General features: G+C 44.7%; 1 protein-coding gene and 1 long non-coding RNA gene across 2 annotated transcripts in view; one reads left to right on the top strand and one right to left on the bottom strand.

Moving 5' to 3' along the window:
• Nucleotides 1–13500, bottom strand: part of TGFB2 (transforming growth factor beta 2) — a 111614-nt gene extending 98114 nt beyond the window's left edge. The window contains exon 1 of the mRNA XM_020808465.3: nt 12682–13500. Coding sequence (XP_020664124.2) covers nt 12682–13027 — 346 coding nt within the window. The 5' untranslated portion in view covers nt 13028–13500. The remainder of the gene's footprint in view (nt 1–12681) is intronic.
• LOC140704538 (uncharacterized) overlaps nt 1–18769 on the top strand; it is a 444477-nt gene that overhangs the window by 40520 nt on the left and 385188 nt on the right. The window lies entirely within an intron of this gene.

Here is an 18769-nt window from a genome sequence, read left to right as displayed (position 1 = left end):
CAATTCAAGAAGGATGTTGACAACGTGGAACATGTCCAGAGGATGGCGACCAAAATGGTCAAAAGTCTGGAAGGCATGTCCTATGAGGAGCAGCTTAAGAACTGGGAAAGTTTGGCCTTACGAAAATAAGGTTAAGAGGGGACATGATAGCCATGTTTAAATATTTGAAAGGATGTCATGGCGAGAAAGGGACAGGTTTGTTTTCCATGGCTCCAGACACTAGGACACGGAGCAATGGTTTCAAACTATAGGAAAAGAGATTCCACCTGAATCTCAGGAAGAACTTCCTTAAAGTCAGATCTGGTTGGCAGTGGAATATGCTGCCTCAGTGTGGTGGAGTCTCCTTCTTTGGAGGTTTTTAAGCAGAGTCTGGATGACCATCTGTCGGGAATGCTTTGACAGAGTTCCTGCATGGCAGAGGGTTGGATCTGATGGCCCCTCTGGTCTCTTCCAACTCTGTGATTCTATACAGTAATTCTATTCCAGTGCAACATAAGACATGGCCACAGGGAGGTGTTACAATGGAAACACCAAGCCTTCAACCATGATTCTTCATGTATCACCACAGACCAAAACAAAATGTGATAGGTGGCTAGAGAAGTTGTAAAGACCACAGTTCACCTTGCTCCGTTGTTTATTTGGGTTGTTTTTTTGTTTGTTTGTTTGCAGCCACAGCACATTCCTATGGGGCTTGCAGTGTTTTATTTTTATTTTGGGGGGTATTTTGTTTTCTTCTGGAATGGGTTAATCGCATTCCAATGCATTTCAAAGGGAAATGGTCCTTCGATTTACGACCATTTCAAGTTAACGTCCATCTTCTGGAAAGGATCATGATCGTAAGTCGAGGCACTACTGTATTTCCTACAGTATTTCCTACAGAGTGGTCCGGCGGGCCAGATAGGCGGGGTATAAATTAAATAAATAAATAAATAGATAGATATCAATGTGAACTTAAAGGACCCAAAGGATCCTCCAATTCAACAAGCAGGGTGGATACAACTTAAATCAGATTGATTTTGAATCACATGGACTTAAATAACAACTTAAATTTAAAAAAAAAGATTTTTGTTGATTTAAATCAAAAAATCATTTTTATTTAGATCAAATTGATTTTATCCACCCTGTCAAGAAGCCACTTTGTAAGCAGAAACCCTATTCCCTGGAAAATAATGTACATCGTTTTTTTTAACCCAAAGCCTCCAAGAAAGAAAACACCACCATTCAAACTAGGGAGAGATCACACACTTGACAAAGGGGACATGAAAGAGTCACAACTGGAACGGGGACCTCTGCCTCTCCAGACATTACCAGACTCCCAACTCTTATCAGTCCCAGCTGACAAAGCCAATGATCAGGGATGATGGGAGTTGTAGTGTTCATGTATGAAAGATGGAAAGCACTGCTACCTCTTCCTGCACTGTATGCAAAACAAAGCTACCTACAGAAAACTGCTAAGACTTAACAATAAAATTCATGCCAGAATAAAAGTGCAAGACTTTGTACACCTTCATTTTCATTAAAAGGTTACTTGAGGGGCCTACAAACACATTACATATACAGATACATTGATATATACATAGCCCGCTATGCCCCAGTGTATTGTTGAGGCGGGTCTTGGACAAAATAGCTACTTAGTGAAGTCTTCAGCGGTTCAGAGAGAGAAAAGTACCTTCCTGAGCAATTTACCAGTAATCTGAAATCTAGTTTGCTTGAGAGACCCAATTATTCTCCTTCAAAGAAAACAAGCCAAAACTCACCACAACCTCTGAGCTCTTAACAGATTCCAAACAAATGCCTTTATATCTTTCTCTCTTTTGTGCATCCATCCACTCATCCAGGATTTACATGATGCATTTAATCCTCTTTCCACATGAAATGAATGAATGAATGAATGAATGAATGAACGAACGAACGAACGAACGAACGAACGAACGAACGAACGAATGAACAAATGAATGAATTAATTAATTAATTAAAGTCCTTACCACCTTGACTGGGAAGCAATTGAACTATGTGGGATTTAATTCCCAAGTAACTATAGCGTTCTCGGGAATGTAGGTCATGAGAGCAGAAAGTAAATGGAGGGAATAAGAGACCTTTCAGCAGGATTAGGAGGGAATGCAACCTTGCTTGAGCTTTGAGGTTGGGGAAAAGGTGATAGAAATAGGGCCAACCCCCATTAGATAGGATGAGGTGGTCACCTCTGACTGTTAGGACTGTTTCTTATCTTTTCCACTTCTGCCTGATGGTACACAGGCATAGTGTACCTCTCCCCCATGGATGGAACCCCAACAACACCAGTATTATACTAGGGACCCAATTTCTGCGTACGCAAGGAGCCCTACTCTCACCCCCACCATATAAACTCTAGTAAATCAATTCCTTGTTGATAAAGTAGAAACATGCCATTGTACATAGTAGGTTTATAATGTTTTCTTTCATTAGGTAAAATACCCAGAGAAGAAAAAAAATAAGTCTATGTGAAGCAAATATTCATGCGATAGAGCTAATGGAAGGATAAATCACACCAATGACTCTCGTAAAATTGAAGTGTAGACTAGAGATTCAATTTAAAGAGTAGAGGTAGGGGGGGTTGAACTGTTCTGCATTAAATTAATTTAACTTTCATGTGAAACTGCTATGAAAAGTATAAACAGTTCCAGTTTTTAAGGACTCTGTAAATTTATATCCCAACTTCCAAACATCAAAGTGATAAGTTACTCTCTAAATGTAAGCCCAGTTCTTACTCAGGCAAAATTTTCATTATAGCAATGGAGTTTTTCCTCAGCAGAGAGAGAGAGAGAGAGAGGGAGGGAAAGATATTTAATACTGTACATATTAAAGCCAAACTATACAGTCCAGGATCTGGAAAGGTGCACTCTCCATTCTTTTGAGAATAAACCAGATAATCCTAATTTTACTTCCAATAATTAGTACCAAGATGAAAACTATGCATGGAGTCTTCAGCAACAGCATCCCTGAACAAGGTAGAACTGATGGAATCCACAGGGGTTAGCGACTTGTGCTGGCTTAGCAGTCATTTCTCACTGTTACCATATCTTCTTCCCCTGATAGCACTACACTGGATTTGGGTGGGAAACCAGGTCAGCCCGTCCCACATTAAAACGAGCAAAAAGTGCACATTTCTCCTGGTTTGCCACCAAATTTGAACTATGAACACTTCTTTAAAGCATATATTTCCCATTTGTCTTGAATTATTTTTTTGAGGTTTTGTTTTAGGTATTTTGCTGAGGAGCCCGAAGTTGGGAATAGAGATGGGGGTATTCGTATATGAATATCCCCGCACAGGTGGCGTTAACGAGGGTCCAGCCCCATGGGGCCAGACCAGTCCACTCACTCACTGATCTGCCACAGATGCAGATGACACAATTCTACTAATGGCTCCACAGCATGCGATTCGCTCGCTACTCTTCAATCTTGTAGCAAGGCTTGTCCTCCCACCTCCTGCCAGGAGTGGCGAGCGGATCATGCTCTGTGAAGCCATTGGTAGAATCGTGCCATCTGCGGCAGATTGGTGAGTGGACTGTCCAGCCCTATAGGGCTGGACCCTCATTAACACCACCTGAGCGGGAATATTTGTATTCATATACGAATACCCCCATTTCTAGTTGGTAGTTCAATTCCCCATTGTGCAGGGCTGGACTTGATGATCCGTAGGGTACCTTTCAGCTCTGCAGTTCTGAAATTATTATTATTGTTATTAAAATCTGATAGCACAGTTAAGGAGCACCCCTTAGTTTAGGGGTAAGGGTCTGCAGTTCACTTACCCCTAAACAAAGACATACTTTGTTGTTGTAGTCTAAGGCTGGCAAACATGTGCGAATACAAGTTCCATCACATTAGCCAGCAGAGGTAGCAATGAGAGGTGATGGGAGCTGCAGCTGAACAACAACTGAATAACCTTCAGTTCCTTCCCCCCATCCCCCCGCCACCCTTAAATGCTAAGGAATGCCAATTAGAATGAAAATACCACATTCTGTTTGATGCATACTTTCATGTTGTTGTTGTTGCTGTTGTTACTACTACTACTACTACTACTACTACTCCCATCATACATGTCTGACTCAGTGGCTAAAATCCAGCTGTAATTCAAAACTAGAGTAGGCCCACTGAAATCAGTGGACAACTGGTGAGTCAACACCAATGTATACTCAATGGGCCTATTCCACATTTAGTGGGCCTACTCAAGTCCGCATAGCCAAAGTGGTGGTTTTCCCTGTAGTGATGTATGGAAGCGAGAGCTGGACCATAAAGAAAGCTGACCAGTAAAGAATTGATGCTTTTGAATTGTGGTGCTGGAGGAGGATCTTGAGAGTCCCCTGGACTGCAAGGAGAACAAACCTATCCATTCTGAAGGAAATCAACCCTGAGTGCTCACTGGAAGGACAGATCCTGAAGCTGAGGCTCCAATACTTTGGCCATCTCATGAGAAGAGAAGACTCCTTGGAAAAGACCTTGATGTTAGGAAAGTGTGAAGGCAAGAGGAGAAGGGGACGACAGAGGATGAGATGGTTGGACAATGTCATTGAAGCAACCAACATGAATTTGGCACAACTCCGGGAGGCAGTGGAAGATAGGAAGGCCTGGCGTGCTCTGGTCCATGGGGTCACAAAAAGTCGGACACAACTAAATGACGACGACTCAAGTTGCAATATAGACTGGATGAAATTCTTTTCTGTAGCTTTGTGAGTACAGCAGCAGTTATGCCATCATCAGTGGCAAATCACCACTCATCAAAGACTTCCTTTGGGGACTCTGAGACACAAACAACTTTATCACATGGTATATGAGTTGTATACAGCCCAAAATTAGCAGTGATTAGTTGCTGACAATGACATCATCTCCACTGTGCATGCAAAGTTGTGCAATAGGATTTCAGCCATAGACCATACACTTTATAATGTCCATGTGCAATGGAGCATCAAGGTGTCATGTAACACTTTTCACATCACCTTACCTCACCTCAAATCAAAGCTTCAGTTGCAGTATATTTTGGGCACTACAGTATAAATCTCCACTGTGCATGTAAAGTTGTGCTTTGCAGAGTAGACTTGTGTCTAGATGGGCAGGGTATAAATAAATAAATAAATAAATAAATAAATAAATAAATAAATAAATAAATAAATAAATAAATAAATAAATAAATAAATAAATAAATAAATAAATAAATAAATAAATAAATAAATAAATAAATGTGTTCTGTCAAGTTAATTCCAACATAAGGTGACCCTTTTAAGGATTTTGTAAGTAGAGAATACTCAGAGGTAAGTTACCATTCCCTTCTTCTGGGGCTGTGCAACTTGCCTAAGCACATACAGGCTGACTCTACTCTTAGAAAAAAAAAACAGTAGAGAATTGAACCCCCAACCTCTGTCTTTACAACCAGGTACCCAACTCTCTGAGTTACCCAGCCAGCACTTGTTTTGCATAACCATTTTTATTTATTTAAAATATTTTCCTCTCACCTTTTTCTTAAAAAAGACCCAAGGCAGCTTACATTATTAAAAATAAAATATTAAAAGCTAACAATAGTAAATTATTCAAATATTACAAAAAGAATTAATAATATTATATTAAAAATGTTAGATGCAAGCATTACTTTAAAAAAAAAAGATTTAGAAGCAACATGATATAAACCAGTGCTGGCGAACCTTTTTCGGTTCGTGTGCCCCAAACGAACTGAAAAAACAAAAACCCAGCCACAGTTAATACTCTGTCTGCTGCGTTTTGGAGCCCTGGAAGTTTCTGAGTCCTTTCCAAAAGTAGTCCCACATAGAGCACATTGCAGTAATCTAGTCCCATACAGAGCACACTGTGATTCTATCCCTTGACTAGCAACTCTAGGGTTCTGAGAGTAATTTTTCCAAAGTCTGTCCCGCAACACAGTACATTCGATAGATACTGTTTATACATTCAAATTTAAGTGATAAATGTATGAATGAAGAAAGCCAGAAACAATGCAATAAATCATGATCAGTGACCGCCCAGTCCGAAAGTAATATATATAAAACCTTTCAAAATTACCTGTTGTCACCTGGGAATACAGCTCAGCAACAGAACATCGAAACATTCTGCTGCTAGTTCTTTTGTTTTACTTCAGTCACGTGGTAGAGCTAACACATTCTGAGTGTGGATTTTAAAATAATGTAAACCAAAAAAAGAGAGCAAAGTCTGCTGCTTATATACCACCTCATAGCATTTAAACCACAATTTAATCATGCAGCCTACACATTGCTCAGCCTCCAGCAACCTGGGCACTCAATTTACTGACCTTGGAAGAATGGAAGGCTGAGTAAGCCTCAAGCTAACTACCTGAGCCCATTGGGATCAAGTTTACGCCATGAGCAGAATCTTGACTGTGCTGCACTTTAATCGCTGCACCATCAGGCTCCCTAACAGGGCGAAGTGAGCTAACAGATGCGTCCCTATGAGCAACACCATGATTATTCACAGAAATCACACAGCTAATGCTGTGAATTTGGCCCTCGGCTCCCAGTTCCCAGGGCCATAACTAGAACAGGGAAACCAGGGCTCTGCCCTAGGACAAAAATAAAAAATAAAAATAGGGAGGGCACCAAAATCTAGAAGTAAATCCACTGGAAGATAAATGGCAAAACCTGCTGGATCCTCTTCACTTTCCTTGTTTATTTGTTTTTTAAAGCATAAATGTTCTCTTTCTTTTAGGGGCGACATCACATTTCTCCTCCCCCATTGTCCTAGGGAGGTGACCATGCCTTAGGGTGGAATGGGTATGGGTTGGTACCACTTGCCCTGGGTGCCAAATTTATGAGTTACAGTTCTGCTGGTTCTTGCTAGAATGAGTAACAGTCTATAATCCAGTCCAATAGTAGAGGAAACCCCATTTACATGAAGTCAGTTTTACTAAGTTCAATACGACTGATGCCCTAGAATAGTGATGCAGCCCTCCAGTCCTAGTCACCATAGCTGAAGAAGGTTGGGAACACATGAAGTTACAGTCCTGCAATAGTGGAGAATCACACTGTACCCACCCTTGCAGTACAGAACATGCTTAGGGTTGCATCTTCACAGCATGCTGATGCTACAAAATTATTATAGTCATTCTTACACAAGCTTATAGGCAGCTCATTTGCCTGGGGAAAGTAATAAATGGATCAAGGCAACTATTCAAGGAAGTTTTATAAAAGTTGGTTCTTCCCCTTCTACCACCTACTTTTTATTTGGCAACAGAAATGAGTGATAGATGTTGGCGTGCAAGCATGCAAATTAGCAGAAGCAGGATAATGGACTGGATCCGGAATCTGCTTTTTGTGGGTGGATATGTTCCATTCAAAGAATGTCCCTGCAGCTGATTTGGGGGAAATTCTCCTTCCACCTGTCCCCAGTTGCTAAATACTAGGATTAACTGTTACAGCTTCCTTGGGATTACTACTACCATTACCACTACCACTACCACTACCACCACCACCACCACTACCACTTCTACTACTGCTAATGCTAATGCTAATGCTAATGCTAATACTAACAACAACAACAACAACAACAACAACAAGAATAAGAATAAGAATAAGAATAAGAATAAGAATAAGAATAAGAATAAGAATAAGAATAAGAATAAGAATAAGAATGTGCTGTCAAGTCAATGCTGGCTTATGGCAGCCCTTTCCAAGAGTTTCTGCGTAGAGAGTACTCAGAAATAGCTCACTGTTGCTTTCTTGTGGATGTCAGGCAAAAAGAAAACAAAAATGAAGACGACAAAAATGTTGCAGCACCTTAAAAAGTAACAGCTATATCAGTGGTTTATGTATCTGGTTGTGGGAGTTTGATTCCCCACTGTGTCTCCTTGACAGGGGCTGGACTCAATGATCATTTTAATGTAAGCCTTTGTGATGAACCCCATTTTTTCAGACCCTTCTTCTGGAGGTATTCTGGGACTGTGCAGCTTGCCCAAGGCTAAATAGGCTTGGTTTTTCTCCTTGGAAAAAAAAAGTGGGCACTCAAACTCCCAACCTCTGGCTCCCTCTCTCCTCCCAACCTCTGGCTCCCTCTCTCCTCCCAACCTCTGGCTCCCTCTCTGGCCACTCTGGGAACTGCATCCCTGCAGAAAAAAAATGCAAAGAATTCTCTTAGTGATCCCTGGATACCCTTGGAGAACTGTTCCACCTTTCCAACTGTAGGGAGTGATGAATGACTATCCCAGTGTTCAAGGATGCCATTATTCCCATTTGTGGGCACAATGCTGGATGAGATTCCAGGAGCTATAGTGAAAAAAAGTACATTTTCCGAATACTGGACCTCTTTAGGTATGTAAGGCCTAAAAATAGAAGCTGTATACGCTCAAGTCAACAGAGATGTTCCCATAAGCTTTTATGCAGTCCACCTCAGTTCAAAACTCAAAGTAACCCGCTTATAAATCTAAGAAATTGATTTCTAAGAATTTAGATGACCAATATCTATAGCAAGTCTGAAGAGATCCCAAGTCATTTTCAGCACAAACCTGTCTAAACACAACTATTCCGCATCAATCCCACTGAAATCATTTGAGCTTGCTCTTAGGTAAACAGCTAGATGATTGCAGCCTTCCTGGTATTTCCTTGTAGTCCAGAAATCTAGGCTGGCTTGTTCCTCACACTGGCTGATGTTCATGCCAGTCCCAAGTTAAGTGTCTCTTCAAGTTCCTACAGAAGATCAAGCACAAATCCAGCACACTTTTACTCCCTTGGTGCAAACTATCAGCAAAACCTTAGCACGACTTCACTTTGAGCCTTAAACTAACAGCACGTGAAAAGATTAATACGCATAAATTCTGAGCTAATCAGGTCCCTTCTTTAAATGTTGACACAGTATTATTTATATCCCATAAATACCTTCTTGACTAAAATTCATCCCAGGAGGATGGCATCACGCCAGCGCTATTCATATTTACTGTATTTATACAGTACAGTTGGCCAAGGATAATATTTAAGACAAAATATGCCTTAAGATATATACAGCATCTCTTTGCTGCCGCCCCCACCCACCCCCTTGCAACCACACACAACAGCTTTCCATTGCTAAAAATATTTGGAGTGAACTTTACAAAATGTCCCACAAAGACCTATCGGGGAATCTGTGCCGTGATATATAGCTGACTGCGAGTATAATTAGAGCATATTTGTAATACTTTGGCTGAAGTCAGTTACCGAACGCTAACATCTCTATGGTAAAAAAAGATTGGGGAGGGGTGGCCTGAATGAAGGCTCATTCCCATGCCTTTCACTCTATGACCTCAGTGTGTTTATAGAGACCTCCTTTCCCCTCCCACCTCTCAACTCCTTGGCCCGTAGCAACAGGAGAGTTAAAAAGTTTTAGGTCTGAAGGAAAATATCCAGAACCACCTAACCCTGTATTTTCAAGTCTCTCAATCTCTCTCCCTTTCAGTCTCAATCTCTCTGTCTCTCCCTGTGTATATGCTATTCTTGGCATTTTTTCTTTTTTTTTTAAAGAATTGCTTCTCCAGCCCAATATATATACAGCAGTGGAAAAACAGTTAACCCACTTACAACAATCCTGCCAAGCAAGCATCCGCACAGCACAGCTGGCTCAAACTTGAAGGAGCCTCAGCTCTCAAACATCTGATGCTCCCTGTTGGCAGTTCCTTGCAAGCTACACTTGTCTTCCACAACTGTTTTTCTACAGGGCTGGCTTTGGATAGGGTGGTGGTGGTGGTGATGATGATGATGATGATGATGATGATGATGATGATGATGATGATGATAATAATAATAATAATAATAATAATAATAATAATAATAATAATAATAATAATAATAATAATAATAATAATAATAATAATAATAATAGGCAAGTATTTTATTTCTGAGATAATATTTTGTTCCACTCTGTTTGATTTTAGAGAAGGCGTATATATTTATTCGAGGGGGGCAGTACTCCCTTCTTTATGGGGTTGTGGAGAAAAGGCAGCAGAACTGGGGTCAAAACAGATGAGAATTTACTGAAAATAAAAGAAAAAAATCTATTATGTTCATCAAGAAGCTTTTTCTTCTACTTTAATTAGTAAACATCCCCAGAGGAAGGCATGATTTCAATTAATGAAACGCACTGGTTCTCTCAAAAGTTAGGAAAAGTTACTTTCTTGAATTAATAACAACTTCAGAGTCCAGCTGGGAGATTCCGGGAGTTGCAGGCTCAAAAAGTAACCTCCCCAGGCTTTGGATCAACTGAGGGTCAGGGTGGGTGGGTGAACATCGTACGCGCATGTGCACGCCTGTGAGCGTTTCCTGCCTTGAGTTCTCTTCTGCATCTCCGTGTTATTGCTAAAAATTAGGCTCAAGATCTTGCACATACTCCCTCGGCCCTAGCCACTCATATGACAAACTCTTCCTTCCCTCCAGGCAACAAGGGTGGAGTGTATATTTATCATAGATATTCTGGATGGTGCTTTAATTACAATAATAAGAACCCTTTGAATGCCAGGCTGCCCTTTTCCTGAGAGTGTCACCAAACAATTACAAAACAAACACGAAGAAGAAGCGGCAAGAGAGAAGGCACTTCGCAGCAAACAAGGGCACTGGGATCTCTAGCTGGCATCTACAAGCCCCAACAAGCCCTCAAAACTACACCTTTGCTGCATTCAAAATAAATAAAAGAGGCTACAATTAGAAAATGTAGGATAAAGTTACCAAGAGAGCTCCGTTACCCATTGCAAGATGGAGTTGTGTGCTTTCCGGAGACAGATTCGAGCTAAGTGAAAAATAGACGGGTGGGGGAGGGGAGAGAAAGAATGCAAAAGAAATCCAAAGCCTAGGCATGCAGCAAAGTTTTGCTTTGATTCTTCATTACAAAAGGTTTCCGGAGACAACCTACCTTTGCCTTTTCTTTTCAGTGTCCCCTGTCCACCCCCACATGAGAAGCGAACCCATGTTAAGGGATTCAGTGAGATACACTATATAGAGAACACTAAGGAGACAGTGCAACTTCCTGCGACTGGGTCCATTTCACAGCTGAAGCGACTAAGGCTCTGTGCCTTGGAGATTACTTCTAGAGAGCCATGTATAGGTTGGAACTGTAACGCTGCAGTCCTCTGCACCCATCGGTGGGAATAAGCGCCACAGGGCTCCGCTGGATGGACGCCCCGAACTGCCACGTAGAACTACAGGATGGTTCACGTGGCCAAAGCCAACGCCAAGCCCAAACTGGGGTTTTGAATTCAAGTCTTCCTCTTCCTCCACCACTACTACTCTGCCTCTGGACCACGGTGGCTCTAAACCAAGACATGCAGCCAGCTCCTCCGAGCTCTTAATTTATTTTTCAGAAATGAGTGCAACATAATTAGTTCCAGCTGAAACATTTGCAGACTGACCGTGTCCAGGAAGCCGGACTTCACCAAATATATATATATATATATTTGGCTGTACTACCTGCACTAAGCCAGCAACTTGAGAAGAAACTGGGATTTTGGTTGGAGGTGCTACTGATCATGCTTCTTCCCCCCCCCCACATCTCCCCCTTTGCTTTTCCTAACAGAAACGAAATCCTGCATGATTCAGAGATCAGTTTTGGAAGCTACCAGCTGACCTGGGAGATAGGAGGGTGATAAGAGCGCAGGCGAGGGCTTGGGGAGAGAAGAGCTTAACAAAGTCAACTAATCCTATTAGGGGGAGGTTTTGTTGACCCAGGTGCTGGCGAAAGAGGAAAGGAGAAACTGACACTGATTGCTGGCTAGCGGGGGCCGGGCGCGGGTTTGAGCTGGACGGAGAGCATCCAGCCAGCACAGACTGGGAAGCCACTGTTCCCACCCAGAGGAAAACTTTGGGGAAAAAAAACAAACAAGGGAGGAGGAGACCAGATAAGGAGGCTTCTTAATGTCTCTGGCATCGGAAAGGCACCGGGCCCTCCCAAACGTGGGAGTGATCACGCAGGAGCATCGCCAAACGTCCCACGTCTGGGGAGAGCGCTTTCACTTACACACACACACACAAAGTTTCCAAACGCTCATATCACGATAAGAGAGAGGCCAGGGAGAACGAGTCAAAGAGGGAGGGAGATCGCCTGCCCTGGAAAGCAGCCCTCTGGGTCTCGGGGGCAGAAGGGCGCCGAGTTGTCACGCAGAGGCTACAAAAGCCAGGCCAAAAACAAAAACAAAAAAACACTCCGCAGATGCTCAGAGGCACTCTTGCCCCCATTCTTCTGGCGCTTGCGTTCCCTCTTCCCTCCACAAGGCGCTGAAAAGAGACCCCGGGCCAAGTCGAAACGCAACAAGATCTCGAGTTTCAACCACGACGACGGACGCCTGAAAGTCCAGGGCGGCGGACCCTCCTCAGGCAGCCGAGACCGCTTCTTCCACCGCACCCCAAGCATCGCAGGGCCAGAACTTGTGGGGCGCGGAGGACCGGGGAAGAGGGTGTGTGTGTGTGTGTGGGTTTGGAAAGCGCCGATTTCTACACAGCCTTCTACAACTTTAAGACCTGGGGATCGGAGGTGGGGCTTGAAAGAAGATCGCATTCCTCAAAGGGCACCCGGCGAGTTTTACGACCCACGGATGACCAAAGCACCCACCTGATCTGTACAGGACACACCAAGCCACACATCCGCAACCACCCCCACCCCCACCCCCAGCGATCGGTTTGTCTGCCAAACAAGCCCGCACCCGCACTCACACATGCTGAGCTTGACACTTACTTGCGGACGAGTAATTAGGCCGCAGGTCTATTTTGTAAACCTCTTTGGCGTAATATTCCTCCTCGCTCCTCTCCTTCTCGCAAGTGGCGGCTCGGTGGTTGGCTTTCTCCTGCAACAGGTCCCTCGTGCTGTTGTAGATCGAGATGACCTCCGGAGGAACCTCCTCAGGCTCCGGGTACTCTTCCGGAGGGCTGGTGAGTTTCAGTTTGCTCAGGATCTGCCCTCGGATCGCTTCGATCCTCTTACGCATAAACTGATCCATGTCGAGGGTGCTGCAGGTAGAGAGGGCGAAAGCCACGGTGGCCAGATCCAAGGTCAGGAACACGCTCAAGAGGTAGCAGTGCATTTTGGAAAGATTTATTTTTTAAAAAAAATATTAAAAAGAAACACACTGCTTTTTCCACGCGTCTTCTCTAATTCCTCCTTTACTTTTTCAAAAAGTGCCCCGCGATGTTCTGCTTAAGTGTGCAAACCAGATCGAGGTTCAGGATCTTTCACACTCTATATAGTGTTGTTTATATATATATATATATAAATAAGCGCCGCCTGTCGCCGGTCCAAACAGAAGCGCCGATGGCCAGTCCCCCAACCGCGGAGATCCGGGTTTCGGGAGCAGATGCGACGTCCCAGCCGAGGGGGGCGAGAGTCCAACCCGAGGGTCGTTTTGTATTGAAAACGGCAACAGGTTGGCGATCGGATGCTTTGGGGGGGGTTGGAAGCGGAGGGGGGGCAGGAACGCAACAGGTTGCGAAACTTGTTTCAAAAAACAGGTTGCTACCACTACGGCGTTTTCTCCTTTTCCTTGCACGCGAAAAAAAAGGGGGGGGAAGAGGGGGGAGGGACGTGTTACTAATAACACCCCCGAAGGAAAATTAGAAAAACCACGTCAATACAAAAAGTTTCTGAGGGAGTTGAAGGAGTGGCGTAGAAAAAGCGGGGGGGGGGGAGAGAAGAGGAGGATTGAGAGAGAGAGAGAGAGAGAGAGAGAGAGAGACAACTGGTCGCGCCTCTGAAACTGCGGGCTCCTTGGCGGAGGCTCGGCTCTGCGCTTCCCCCCCACGCTCCCACGCTCTTAAATTGAGATGGCACCGGCTGGCAGGCGGAGAAAAGCCCGGACTGGGGGGGGGGGGGGCGAGGCGAGAGGAGGAGGAGGAGGAGGAGGAAGATGCGCCCCCCCTCTGGCTTTCGCTAAGGCAAGAGACAGCTTCCCCCCTTTTGGCCCGCGGGGCCGAGAGGGGCCCACGTGCGTGCGCGTCGGAGCCGGGAAAAGAAGGAGCCGCCGCCGCCGCCGCCGCCGCCGCGCGCCAGGGACTGGCGGCCGCCGGGAAGGTTGGCGGTGCCGGCGGGTGCCTTCCCTGCCCGCCCGCCCACGGCCGGCGCTCTCCCGCTGGGTCCGCTCCGGCTCCCTCCTCGGCTCGTGGACGTGGGCAGCGCGCCGAGGCGGCTTGCCCTTGCCCGGGACCCCCGAGCCGCTCCGGCTTGCGCCAAGTCCCTACCCGCGGTCACCTCCCGCCTCCTTCTCGCGTTCTCTCGGCGACTTGGATCTGCACAACTTTCCCTTCTCTCTCTCTCTCTCTTTTTTTTTCCCCTCCGCCCCAGGAGCTCCCTCCTCCTCCTCCTCCTCCTCCTCCTCCAATTATTTCCAAAAAATAAACCGATTCAACCGAGCCCCGTCCACAAGACACAGCGCCGCGCCGGGGTCCCCAACGCCCGCGGCTCCGGGGCTCCTCCGGGCAGCCTCCCCTGCCAGGCGCTCCAGCCTCGGGGGGCACCTGGCTTCCCTGAGTCGGTGGCTGCGGGTTTGCCCGCGGCGCCTTCCCTCCCGGCTTTTTAAACGCAGCCCCTCCGAGCGGCCCGGTTGGCTTTTTCTCCTTCCTCCTCCTCCTCCTCCTCCTCCTCCGGTTGCTCTTGCCCCGCCGCCGCCTCGCCCCTCTCCCTGCGCCCCGTCCCAAGTGCCTCCCCGGAGCCTCCGGGCTTGCTCGGCGGCAAGGACCGAGCGGGGCGAGCGAGCGAGCGGGCGCCCTTCGCCAGCAGAGAACATCACGAGCTGGCCGGGAGAGGGAGGATTTATACGGTCCCCCCCCCCCGCACCGTCTGTGTGTTTGTGTGTGTGTGTGTGTGAGTGTGTGTTGGGTTCGCCTCCCCACCAAAATGACGTGCCGGGGTTGCGTGCCGGCGCGGGAGGGGCAGAGCTCTCCAGTGACGGCGGGGATGAGCCTTTTCTTGCCTTCTTGCACTCGGGCGAAAGCGGTCCCCTCTGCGCCCGGGCGAGCGCCTCCGTGGGGGCCACGTGGGGGGGGGGGAGAGCCCAACGGCCCGTGGGTGCTGGTCTGCGAAGTCCTTACCGTGGAAAGAGGGACAGGAGGAATAGGCCCGAGGCCGAGCGAAGCAGCCTGGGCACCTGTGGAAGGTGACCGCATCTCCTACCTTTTCTACCCTGAGAATTGGGCAAGAATTTGCACCAAGAATGAACAGAAGGTGGTGCCCCCCCCAAAAAAAAACCACAAAGTTCGTGCTTGCAAAAGAAAGAAACAAACAAAAACTGGGCACGAAGCTGCTTATTTTCCTGTCAGTAGCCAACGTGGGCAGCTGGCTGGATAGCTTCTCTGAGTTGTGCAGAGCCAGCAGTTCAATTCCCCACTGTAGCAGAGCAGCCTGTGTGGGGCAAGCACAACCAGTCCCGAGGCACTTCCAGAAAAAGGGAATTATTCGCCCCTTCTGAGTACTGAAAAGGGTTGCCGTAAGTCAGGATTGACTTGATGGCGCACAGTTGTTGTTATTATTATTAACCTGGTTGGGCAGATCAGTGAGTTGGGCATTTGTATCCCAGGATAAGAGCCAGCCTGTGTAGTCTTGGGCGAGCTGAACAGTCCTAAGGCAAGCGCCGAAGAAGGGAATGATAAACCACTTCTGGCTATTCTCTACCTGGAAAACCCTGGAAAAGGACCACCGGGAGTCAGAATTAACCTGATGGGGTGGAGTTGTTATTAAGCAGGAGATTTCCCTCCAGATTTTGGTGCCCTCTGAAGCTTGGTGTCTGGGGACAAAGCCCTGGTTGCCTTATTTTAGCTACAGCCCTCAGAATAGATATCTTCAATTCAGTAAGTTGGGGCCTAAAAGGGTGAGACCATCTCTCCCTTCTTCCATAGAAAAGAAAGGAAGAAAGATACAGTTCAGAAGTCAGCTCTTTCATTTGATAAAAGAAATGTTGTATTGGTTACATCTGTGCCCCACCTTTTATCCAGTGCCCTTAGAACAGAACTGTTAGTGTCCTGGTCCACTGCTCTAATCACTACACTACACCGGCTCTTAGGAAAAACAAAATCAGAAAATGAATGATATAAAAGACTGCTTTTAAGAAATGGAATGGGGAAGGGATCGCTCCCTGGCTAAATGTGGTTGCCAAATTTTCCCTGCCTGAAGGACCCACAAATGACATTGGGGAGGTATGGATCTGAGATCTTGTGGAGGGGATCCCCATGAAGTAAATATTTTTATTGTGGTTAAGACTAGCACCAAATCTGGTTTTGGTACTGTTTCTATTCCATTCACTTATTTATTTTTTACAACTTGATATGAGTATAATGGCCATGGGATGCATCGGTTACAGAACACATTCAAATATCCTGGAAAAATAATATTATATTTTTCTTTATTCTTTTATTTAGATTCCTGCACTGAGCCTTATCGACCCCTTCCAACTCCATTGTTCTGTGATTCTATACCTTAACAAATTCATGCCTTTGAAATGTGTGTCACACAATCTGCAACATCTTGAATGGTACACTGGGCAAAACAAAAAAGCAAGAGATTATAGAATGGTGAATTACATGACATTGCAAGCATAGCACCCTGTTTGTATGTAATAAGTCTTGGAAGGGAAGTTAAAAGAAAGTGATATATTTAACTTGGAGAAGAAAACACTAAATGGGAGAGGTGCATAACAGTAGGAGTGAGAATTTTCTGTTAGCATGGATGGGGAAAAATCTTGGAAGAGGCTCTTATTTTTGTTCTCGTGTTCTTTTGTTAGTTCCCAAAGAGATGGACACAAAAGTTCTATAGGTTGTGTATGTGTGTGTGTTTCCCTCTTTCATTTGCCCTCTCTTTCACCCCTTGTCTAACAACTTACCTAGGAAATGTTCACCCCAATAGTCTCACAAGGGCTATTGTCAGCAGTCAATCAGGAAATCCAGGAAGGAGAGGAGGATTTCGAAGCCATACAAGGGTCTGTACTGGTTGGAACCCAGTAGTTCTCTCTTCCTTTCACTTATTCCATGTGGCTGTGTGAGCTCCTGACAACCTTCATCTATTTATTTTATTTATTATTGGATTTTTATCCCACCCTTCTAGATAGGAGTCTGCTCAGGGCGTCTCACAATATATTGTGCATTAGCAACTTAAAACAGCAATTAAAATCTACAATAATACTATGATCAAGATGGGAGGATAAATAGGAAAATCAAGAAAAGTAAAAAGTACTGGCAGGAGGGAAGGCCTGCCTAAAGAGACAAGTTTTTAATTGGCTCTTGAAAATACCCAGCGAGGGTGCCAGGCAGATCTCTGGTGGCAAGCTGTTCCAAAGTTGAGGGGCCACCACCGAGAAGGCCCGGTTTCTTGTTGTTTCTTTCCAGGCCTCTCTCGTTGCTGCTCTCCTGGCTGCCTACCTCTGTGCTCTTTGGTCCTTTCCTTTTTTCCTCACTTTTTGGGAATTTATTTTCCCATTTCTTTGAGGATTCTTTTTTCCGTCAAATGATTGGGTGGGGGGAGGAGAGAGAAATCTCTCCACGTTCTAGTTATTCTGTTTTGAGGATAGAGGCTTTGTTTCCATTTGTTGCCTTCATTTGCTTGCTTTTCTTGGTTTTTGGGAGAGGCATCTGTGTATGTGTTTTATTTTGCTGTCCTCTTGTGTTTAAGGTAAGGGAGCACTTCCCCTGTTTGATTTTTAAAAATTGTTGTTGGTTAATTTATTGTGTGCATTTATTTTGTTAAGGATGTTTATTTTGATGGTTGTGGGAATGTTTGGTGGCGGCTGTTGGCTCCCTGTTTTTGGAGTAGATTGATTCTCTGTTGCTTTGCCTTTTTCTGATTCAATGGGTCCACGTTAGTGCAACCTACTATACTAAGCAATAGGATTTCAGCCAGATAAAAGTCAAAAGTGTAGTTCTCTGCTGAGCCAGATAATAGGACAAGATCTAGTGCAGTTGGCCCTACCATTGGATACAGTTAATAAACTCATCATGCCGCATATGTTTGGTGTTATGAAAAATTAAACAGGGGGGAAGCATTTCTGGTTTCCCCCATCCTACAGAAGTTTTGCAGTTCCCACCCTGAAAAAGGCTCCTGCACAATTCAATAGCTCATTATGTTGTTGTTGATGTTGCTGGATAGCTCAGTGGTTTAGATATCTGGTTGCAGAGCCACATGTTGGGAGATTGATACCCCACAGTGCCTCTGGCAAGTTGACACAGCCTGTGTGGCCTTGGGCAAACTGCACAGTCCCAGGGCAACTCCAGAAGAAGAGAGTGGTTAATCACTTCTGAGTATTCTCTACCCGGAAAATCCTGAAAATTGTTGCCCTAAGTCAGAATTGACCTGTTGGCACATGATTATTATTAGTAAAGGTGTTAACCACTCATTATGGAGTGAAAAAGCAACACATTCTTAGCTACTAGTTATTATTATATGTTTACTGTGAGGGAAGGGGAAAGATGCTAGTGAGCTTTTCTCCCTGGAAGTGCCAGAATAATATATTTGGCTTTGGTACAATAGTCATAGGGAACAGATAATCTTGGAACAGCCCTAGTCATATAGATTTAAGGGTAGATTTGGGTTGAACATTGTGAGAAATGCCATATTTTTGACAGGAAGATTTATTTATTTATTTATTTGTTTGTTTGTTTGTTTATTTATTTATTTATTTATTTATTTATTTATTTATTTATTTATTTATTTATTTATTTATTTATTTATTTATTTATTTATTTCCATCCTGCTTATCTGGCCCACCGGACCACTCTAGGCAGCTTCCAATATGAAATCAAGCAATACAACACATTCCAATATATAAAAGTGCAACAATAACTACAAT

The sequence above is a fragment of the Pogona vitticeps genome, chromosome 1 (genome assembly GCF_051106095.1).
Source record: "Pogona vitticeps strain Pit_001003342236 chromosome 1, PviZW2.1, whole genome shotgun sequence".
Lineage (NCBI taxonomy): Eukaryota > Metazoa > Chordata > Lepidosauria > Squamata > Agamidae > Pogona > Pogona vitticeps.
Note: the sequence above shows the minus strand (reverse complement) of the source record. Positions and strands in the feature narration are given on the sequence as shown.